At 28.7% G+C, this 9,774-nt stretch overlaps 1 protein-coding gene across 1 annotated transcript; it reads left to right on the forward strand.

Annotated features, from left to right (window-relative positions):
- The first annotated feature begins 1,064 nt into the window (after nt 1-1,064).
- Nucleotides 1,065-9,129, forward strand: LOC123258718 (E3 ubiquitin-protein ligase SMURF2). The gene is made up of 9 exons (XM_044718897.1): nt 1,065-1,293; nt 2,960-2,998; nt 3,083-3,191; nt 3,280-3,413; nt 4,832-5,096; nt 5,270-5,697; nt 6,591-8,171; nt 8,795-8,986; nt 9,095-9,129. Exons 1-8 carry the CDS (start codon nt 1,239-1,241, stop codon nt 8,980-8,982), a joined length of 2,799 nt encoding a protein of 932 aa, XP_044574832.1. The 5' UTR covers nt 1,065-1,238; the 3' UTR covers nt 8,983-8,986; nt 9,095-9,129.
- The last annotated feature ends 645 nt before the right edge of the window (nt 9,130-9,774 follow it).

The raw sequence follows: 9,774 nt of genomic DNA on the forward strand, positions 1-9,774 counted from the left end.
ATTTTATTATTACTAAATTTCTCTAAAATTTAATTTTTTTTTTAAATTTCTTATAAATTTATAACTCAAAAATAAATTTGAATTTTTTTAAATCCAAAAAAATTTTTTAATTCTATAAAATTTTATTACATAAAATACTATAAATTTTATTTACAAAAATTGTTTTAATTAAAATTAATTATTTAAGTGACAATTAATTAAAATTACTAGACAATTTTTTTTGCAATAATTTATGACATTAAAGTTATCAGTCGCTTGAGAATTTTTTTAAATAAATAAGTTTACTCCGAAAAATTATTTCTAAAAAATTGGATTTTTTATTTTCTAAATGTCAATTTTTTTTTCTCATTTTCTTTGACATAATATATTTGTTAAAAAAATTCTTAAAATTATAAAATATCATGACACTGAAGTTAGAAGACGTGTAAAAATTTTTTATTTTTTTTATTAATTAAATTACAACTAAAAAGATATTTCTAAAAAATTGCACTTATAGTTTTTAAAGTTTTTTATACTTATGTGACAATTTTTTTTTTTAATTGTTTAATTGAAATTTTTTCAATAAAAAATTTTGAAATGTCGATTAACTTGATTTTTATAAAATATCTGATAACTAGTATACGTTGCGCGCGCAAGCGCGCGTGTGAATTTAGTATGGAATTATCTATATTTTCATACTTATGATATATTTGACCAATCACGTTACGAATAGTTTGTCTAATTGTGTATATTTTCATATTTTTCATCTAAATTATAAGAGTGGATAATAAAGTGAGCCGACGATTTTAATTTTTTGATTTTTTTTTTGAATAATTAAATTAGAACAAAAAAATATTTTTTAAAAATTGCACTTACAGTTTTTAAAGTGTTTTACAAGTGAAATTTTTTTTAATAATTTTTTCAATAAAAAAAAATTTTTTTAATTTTTAAATGTCGGCTAACTTAATTTTCATAATAATTTTCTAAATATTAAAAGTTCCTAAAACACTCACAACGTGGCGCTGCAGTGATTTAAATTTCATGAAAACGGGAACTATCGATATGACGTAGAAGTACATACAATGTATCGCTCTCGCTCTCGATCTCGAAACTAAATCGAGCGTGAGGTTTTGTTGCGCGTGTGAACCTGGAGCAGAGTAAAGCAAAAGCAAACGGATAGACGAGCTCGTTAGTTTTATTTACAAAATAATTAAAAATGCCGATGAGTGCTGGCCAGTGATATTAAATGTGCGTTAAAAATGTCGAATCCTGGAGGTAGCAGGCGAAACGGGGCTACTAAGATACGTTTGACCAGTAAGTCCATCAGTACCTACATACACTAATTACTTTTTTTTTTTACAATCAAGACCTAAGGATATATAAAGAGCGAGTGATTATTAAGTGGCAAGCTGATGTTAGTTATACAGTGCCCCGTCTGAGTAGTCTGTGAAAGTTTTAATGTCCTCACTGTACACCACCGAAACTACTCTTACACATACAATATGCAATACACAATATACAATATATAATATAATAGTACTCGAGCGTTACTATTATCACCACAATTACCTGCCATTTCTATATAATCTATATAATTTATTCTCGTTTATTAACAAAGCCCATTTTATACATTTTATTATTATATCCACCCGTACCTCTATTGGTTGATATTAAATTGGTGACAATTACAACTTTTTATTTCCTCAATGTTTTTATTTTCCAGATAAACAATGTTAAAAATTATTTTTTTAAAGACGTCATCAGCTGCGTTGTTGCTAATTAATAAATTTATAAAATCATGTACTGTCATTCATTTTATTGCAGACAAACTTTTGGATCCTGCAATTTGCAATAATTAAATTTATAATGCTGAAGTTAGTCGTCAGCTGTCAATTTTTTAAATTTTAATAATGAAAATTAATTTAGCAGATATTTTGTGATTTTTAGAATTTTTGGAACAAATAAATAGTGGCAAAAAAATTAAAAACAAAAAAATTGGCGTAAAAATTTAAAATAATTAAAAATGCAATTTTTTTTAAATCATTTTTTGGAACAAAAAAAAATTAAAAAATTATCTAGTTACCGCTAACTTTAATAATTACAATAAAAAAATGCTTCTAAAAATTTTTATTAATTTTTACTTGTAGAATTTTTTAATTAAGATTTTTTTTATAATAATTTAATTGCTATAAAATTCTAAAAAATTTGTACTGTCAAATTCAGTATCATTAAAATTATGAAAATTAAGTTAGCCATCTAAAAGATTTAAAAAATTTTTTTGTTTATTAAAAAATTATTAAAAAAAATTGCATTTGAAAAACTATAAGTGCAATTTTTAATAAATACTTTGTTGTTTTAATCTTATTAATTAAAAAAAATTAAAAAAAGTCGGCTAACTTTAGTATTATTTTAAAATGAAAATTAAGTTAGCCGAAAAAAAAATTGCATTTGTAAAAAATTTGAAAAACTATGTGCAATTTTAAAAAAATATTTTTTTGTTTTAATTTAATAAACTAAAAAAAAATTCAAAAACGTCGGCTGACTTTAGTATTATTTTAAATTTACTAGTTTTCATAACTGAGGATGATTATTAACACTAGACATCTCCAGATCACCAGATCACCAGATCCTTATTATAATGTGTGACCCCACCGTGTGAACACTCTCTCTGGGAGAGCATGGAGGTCATTTTATTCCAACACACGACAGATATGTCTACTCACATCAACACAAACATCCACGGAGCTAATTTGATCCAATTCTGAGTCTAGTCCACGAGTTCATTAACGTCTGATTCATTTAATGTCCACCCGCTTGCAGCCACACACCACACCACTCATTAATTCATCTTTTTATTCCTTTTATTCAGTAATTCACTCATTTAAACAGCCTAAATAAGAAAAATTTACTTTCAATGGGCCTGCATAACGCTTATTCATTTTACAATTTAAATAATTAACTAAATTATCTTGTTTTTCAGTTTTATGCGCCCGCAACTTAGCGAGAAAAGATTTATTTCGTAAGTGTTTATAAACAATTATTATTATCATTGTTTTTAATTGTTTGTAAGAGTTATTTTTAATTAATAAAACATGCATTAAAGGCCTTCCTGATCCGTTCGCCAAGGTTACTGTTGATGGATCCGGTCAATGTCACAGCACGGACACCTGCAAAGCCACCCTAGACCCCAAATGGAATCAACATTACGATCTGTGAGTCTTGATATTATTTATTGAGTTATTTTTTACACGCAGCGGCAGTAACGGTTGCTTAATTAATGCTAATGTAATTCTATTGCAGATATATCGGAAAGAATGACGGTATCACTATAACCGTATGGAATCATAGAAAAATTCATAAAAAGCAGGGTGGTGGATTTTTAGGATGCGTCAGAATTTTGTCAAATACTATTCAAAGGCTCAAAGACACCGGATGTAAGTTTATTTATCATCATTTTTCTACTTTCTCTCTACTCTACTTCAATTTCAATCGGTCATTAATTTTTACTAATTAGTCTTCGCAAATGATATTTTAAAAACAATAACTTTCAAATTTATTTTTATTATACATTAAGAAAAATTAGTAATATTTTATTTCAAGATTTTACACTCTGATTAGATAATTTAAATTGAGAAATTAATTTTTTTACTAATTACTCAGTCATAGTTCAACCGTGACTCATTTAAATTTGTGTCAAATATTTCCGTCCTTTTTATTGTGGGAAATTTTTTTATCTTGAAACAGTCAGTAATATATTAAACAACAGTATTTGCTTATAGGATAAATTTTTATGACAATGAAGTAAGCAGACTTCTAAAAATTTTTTATTTTTATTATTAATTAAATTACAACTAAAAAAATATTTCTAAAAAATTACACTTAGAGTTTTTTTATAAGGGAAATTTTTTTTTTTTAATTGTTTAATTGAAATTTTTTTAATAAGAAAATTTGAAGTGTCGGCTAACTTCATTTTCATCAATTTTTTATAATACTGATAATTTTTTTATAATTTTATAATTTTTGATTTTTTTTTAATTATCAAATTATAATTAAAAAATATTTTTAAAAAATTGCACTTACAGTTTTTCAAATTTTTTACTTATGAAATTTTTTTTTTTTATTATTTTGTAATAATTTTTTTAATAAAAAAAAATTTTTTTAATTTTTAAATGTCAACTAACTTAATTTTGATAAGTTAGCCGACGTTATTCATTTTTGAATTTATTTTCATTAATTAAATTACACGGAAAGAACAAGATGACACTGGATATTATCCCAGATTATACTGAGTGAAAAAAAATTTCAGATAGTAGCTAGTATAATCCAGATTAAAATGAGTATAATCCAGATATCACTGAGTATAATCCAGATATCACTGAGTATAATCTGGGATGATATCCAGTGTCATCTTGTTTTCTCCGTGTAGAACAAAAAAATATTTTTTAAAAATTGCACTTACAGTTTTTCAAGTGTTTTATAAATGAAAAATTTTTTTTTTATTATTTTGTAATAATTTTTTTAATAAAAAAAAATTCTAAAAATTTTTAAATGTTGGCTAACTTAATTTTTATAAGTTTGCCGACGTTTTTAATTTTTGGATTTATTTTCATTAATTAAATTAGAACAAAAAAATATTTTTTAAAAATTGCACTTACAGTTTTTAAAGTTTTTTACAAATGCAAATTTTTTTTATTCATTTTTTCAAGAAAAAAAAATTTTTAAATGTCGGCTAACTTAATTTTCATAAATTTTTTGATACTTTATGACCAACGATTCCAATCATGAGTAAATAGATAAGTAAAATTCATAAAAAAAAAGTTACTGATATTTATTTATTTATGTTTGGATATAGATCAACGTCTGGATCTTTGTAGAGCGAATACTGATGACACAGACGTAATTAAAGGTCAGATAGTGGTATCTTTATTGTCTCGAGACGGTCATAATGGAGCTGTGAGTAATACCGTGGGCCATAACGCAGTAGTTGATGTCCTCGGTGATTTGAGTTGTCCAAATGATTTGCCTGATGGATGGGAAGAGAGGAGAACTGAAAGCGGTAGACTTTACTATGTTAATCATTACACAAGAACCACTCAATGGATCCGTCCTAACTCACGGTATTTATTTTAAACAATAGTGACACAATAACCCATATGAATAAACATTAATCCTTTATCTCTAATTTTTATTTATTATTTACTCTATTGTTTGGTAGAGTAAATTGATCATAATCAGCAAGCACTGCTATGCTATTATATCTAGTTATCTAACAATAATATTATTGCTTCAGACCTAATGCAATAATACCAACGACGCCGGAACCCCCGGCGTTGCCAAATTCCGAGCCGACGTCACCCAGCAGTAGCGGCTCGCCGTCTAATGTCCAATCCGACAGCCCACCTCACAACCACCGTAATCAGGAGACCTGGAATGATGGGACTCCCAGCAGAACTCCTAGTCGTGACAGCTCGACGCAAAACACCCCCAGGAATACTCCAACTCAGAATCAAAACCAGAACGCTAGAAATCAGACACCGCCTTCTGCTGGTCGGGATAGACGAACGTCCAGGAACAGCGATGAGAATGCTAATGCTAATGTCAATGGTAGAGTTGAAAGAAATCAAAATCAAAGTCAACCAAGACGACCCAGTCGTCCTCATAGAATTCGCAATGGTGAAAGGAGAAATGAACAACCTACGGATCTTCCTCGTGGTTATGGTAAATTATTATTTTATTATAATCTGTATTATGATAAGTATTGAGGCTGCATTTAAAAATACTCTATCTCTAGAAAAATAATTAATAAATTACCTTGTATCTTGTGGAATATTGACATTTTTAAAGATATAAGCTCATCCCGATGCTCCACTCATTAAAACCTTTCATTTGAGTACCCACATCAATTTTTCATATATTTATATATATTATATATATGTATATATGAAAAATATATCAAAAATGCATGTGGGTACTCAAATGAAAGCTCTTGATGAATGTAACATCGAGATGAGCTTATATCTTTAAGAATGTCAATAGTTAAAAAAGTACAGGGTATTTTAACAAATATCTCGCGAAATATTGACATTTTTAAAGATATAAGCTCGTCCTGACATTACACTCATCGAGACCTTTCATTTGAGTACCCACATCAATTTTTCATATATTTATATATATTATATATGTATATATGTATAAATGAAAAATATATCAAAAATACATGTGGGTACTCAAATGAAAGCTCTTGATGAGTATAACATCGGAATGAGCTTATATCTTTAAAAATGTCAATAGTAAAGAAAGTACAGTGCAATTTAACAAAAGTCATTATTCAAGTCAAAAAAAAAAATACTCTACCACTGAGTTATACCCCAAAATTTAAAAATAGACTGAAAATGATATTTTCAACTTACAAGGTAATTAATTATCATTTAACAAAGTAAAATATTAATGTTAAGATGTCTCAGCAGACTATTACAGATTACAAGCAGTTAATATCCTAAGAGATGTAGTAAGCGTGTTAAATTAATGATCCTTGCTCTTATTTTAATTCTTGTTACTCTCACTATCACCTTTATTTAAATCAGAATAATATGGATATATTATCTCCCCAGAAATGCGTCAAACACAGCAGGGACAAGTTTATTTCTACCATGTGCCAAGTGGCGCGTCAACGTGGCACGATCCGCGAATTCCACGGGACTTGCCGGCTAATGAGTTAGCAACAGAGTTGGGTCCATTACCAAGTGGCTGGGAGATGCGACAAACTCCCAGTGGTCGTGTTTACTATGTCGATCACAATAACAGGACGACGCAGTTCACAGACCCTAGATTGTCAGCCCAGATCATCAACAGCCTACTAAAGAAACACACAAACAGCAATAATGGGGGAACTGCTGTAAATGTAACCAGTGGGAGCAATCCATCTGGAAATACCAGCAATGCAATTGTCACGCCAAGAACAAATGACGTCGGTACTGAGTCAACTGCATCGACTACAACCACGACAACTACCACAAATACCAACACCACGCCGTCTGCAGTTAGTGTTGCGGATACAACAAATACTAATCAGCAAACACAGATACAAAGTAACCGTACGATATGCAATTCAACGTTAGTTAATAATAATTCATTTACGGTTGAAAACACACCGATTAATATTATTCCACAGACTATTTCGGATTTACCTAAAGAGCTTATGGAGAGTGAATTATTACCCAAGTATAAACGTGACCTTGTTGCTAAATTAAAATGTCTTAGGGCTGAATTAAATGCTCTTCAACCGCAGAGTGGTCATTGTCGCCTTGAAGTATCGAGAAATGAAATATTTGAAGAGTCATACAGGATAATTATGAAAATGAGGCCTAAGGACATGCGAAAGAGATTGATGGTTAAATTTCGCGGTGAAGAAGGTCTTGATTACGGTGGAGTTGCTCGTGAATGGTTGTATTTATTGTCCCACGAGATGTTAAATCCTCAGTACGGATTATTTCAGTACTCCAGAGATGACAATTACACGCTACAAATAAATCCAGACTCAGGAATAAACCCCGAACATCTTTCGTACTTCCACTTCGCGGGTAGAATTATTGGAATAGCTGTTTTTCATGGCCATCATATTGACGGCGGCTTTACGATGCCTTTTTACAAAATGTTGCTTAATAAAGGAATCACTTTGAGCGATATAGAGGGCGTAGATCCCGAGCTGCATCGCAGTCTCACCTGGATGCTGGAGAACAGCATCGATGGAGTGCTAGACGCGAGTTTTTCTGTGGAACACAGCAGCTTTGGAGTGCTTAGGAATCATGAACTTAAGCCTGGGGGGAAAGATATCACTGTGACTGAGGAAAATAAAAGGGAGTATGTGAGGTTGTATGTTAATTATCGGTTTATGAGGGGGATCGAACAGCAATTCTTGGCGTTGCAAAAAGGATTTCATGAACTTATTCCTCCGCAATTGTTGAGGCCTTTTGATGAAAGAGAGTTGGAACTGGTGATAGGTGGATTGGGGAGTATTGATATTAATGATTGGAAGGTGAATACGAGGTTGAAACATTGCAATCCCGATACTCCGGTTGTTAAATGGTTCTGGCAAATTGTCGAGTCGTATGGCGAAGAAATGAGGGCTAGGCTACTGCAATTTGTTACGGGAAGTTCTCGGGTACCTTTACAAGGATTCAAAGCTTTACAAGGTAATTTATTTTATTTTTTTATTGAAATTAATTTTGCAGATATTTGATAATTTTTAATAAATAAATTATGGGAAAAAAAAATTGAGATAAAAATTAAAAATCCAATTTTTTGGACTTGATTTGTTTGATAAATGAAATAAAAAAATTGTTAAGTAACTGCTAACTTTAATCTCATAATTTTCTTTGATTTAATTTTTAATTAAATATAATTTTATTATAAAAATTAATTTAGCAGAAATTTTATAATTTTAAGAATATTTTTAACAAATAAATTATGGCCAAAAAAATCCAATTTTTTTAAAATAATTTTTGGAAGAATTTATTTGTTAAATTAAATTTAATAATTGTCAAGTTACTGTTAATTTTATTTAATTTTTATATAATTTTCTTATTAAAGTTAATTTATTAGATATTTGATAATTTTAAGAATATTTTTAACAAATAAATTATTGCAAAAAAAAAAAAAATTGACATTTAAAAATGAAAAAAAATAAAAAATCTAATTTTTTTGAAATAATTTTTTTGGACCAAATTTGTTTGTTAAATAAATTAAAAAAATTATCAAGTGACTGCTAATTTTAATCTCACAATTTAATTTAATTTTTACATAAATTATTCAACAGGATCAACTGGTGCAGCTGGACCACGTCTATTCACAATTCACGCAGTAGATGCTCCTAGTGAAAACTTACCAAAAGCTCACACGTGTTTCAATAGAATAGATATACCACAAAGTTATCCATCCTACCAAAAAATGCTCGACAAGCTTACGCAAGCCGTCGAAGAAACGTGCGGGTTTGCGGTTGAATAAATTGGTAAGTTGCTCAACTGACGAAAATTGTTAAGTAACAAATAAATACCCTGCACAAAGGCTTATGTAAATGATCAGGTGTTGAAAAGTTAATAATAATTGTCTGTCATAGGTTACTCTCAAGGCTGAAGTATCTGGATAAATAATTAAAAAAAAAATAAAATAAACTGAGGACTCAAGCTGTTAAATGTTCGATACTAAATACATAAATTGTATTTTCGTGGTGATATTCGTATATATAAATATTTATAGATCGGCCTAGTTTTAATAAAACTATTAATCATCCTGAATAATTAACAGGATTGATTGCCGTGAGTCTAAGCAGTAATTACTGTCAATTATTATCATATCATTCAGAGTTTTAATTATTATTAAATTAAATGGATCCGGCCAGTCGCTGCGAGACTATTTTTTTAGGGCTTAAAAACTAAATTATAGTGTTTATATATTAAAAAAAAAAAAAAAAATAATAATAATAATAATGAGAACAAAGCATATCAATGTAAGAATGTAAATTATTTAAATTTTATTTATTGCCAGGGATATTGTGAGATTTTATTTAGTGACTAAAATTATATAAATTGTGTTGAAGCCCTTGTGATTAAATTTATTGAATGATATGACAAGATATTTGTATATTTGAGGGATTAATTAGTTGAGTAAAATTTTTTTTAAATTTAAATTATCTACTTGAGGTAAATTTATTCGTTTTGCCCTTATCTGTTTTCGCGAACGCGTGCAATACAAGGGTATAATTAGAAAGATGTAAATAGTTTATTAAAACGGGACTGT

The sequence above is a fragment of the Cotesia glomerata genome, linkage group LG2, assembly GCF_020080835.1.
Source record: "Cotesia glomerata isolate CgM1 linkage group LG2, MPM_Cglom_v2.3, whole genome shotgun sequence".
Lineage (NCBI taxonomy): Eukaryota > Metazoa > Arthropoda > Insecta > Hymenoptera > Braconidae > Cotesia > Cotesia glomerata.

What these genes read in the sequence shown, in the direction of transcription:
- LOC123258718 (XM_044718897.1), top strand. Translation starts at nt 1,239, where the DNA reads ATGTCGAATCCTGGAGGTAGCAGGCGAAACGGGGCTACTAAGATACGT. An exon ending in TGGAATCAACATTACGATCT is followed by an intron (nt 3,192 to 3,279) that starts GTGAGTCTTGAT and finishes ATTCTATTGCAG; the next exon opens with ATATATCGGAAAGAATGACG. An exon ending in GGATCTTCCTCGTGGTTATG is followed by an intron (nt 5,698 to 6,590) that starts GTAAATTATTAT and finishes TTATCTCCCCAG; the next exon opens with AAATGCGTCAAACACAGCAG.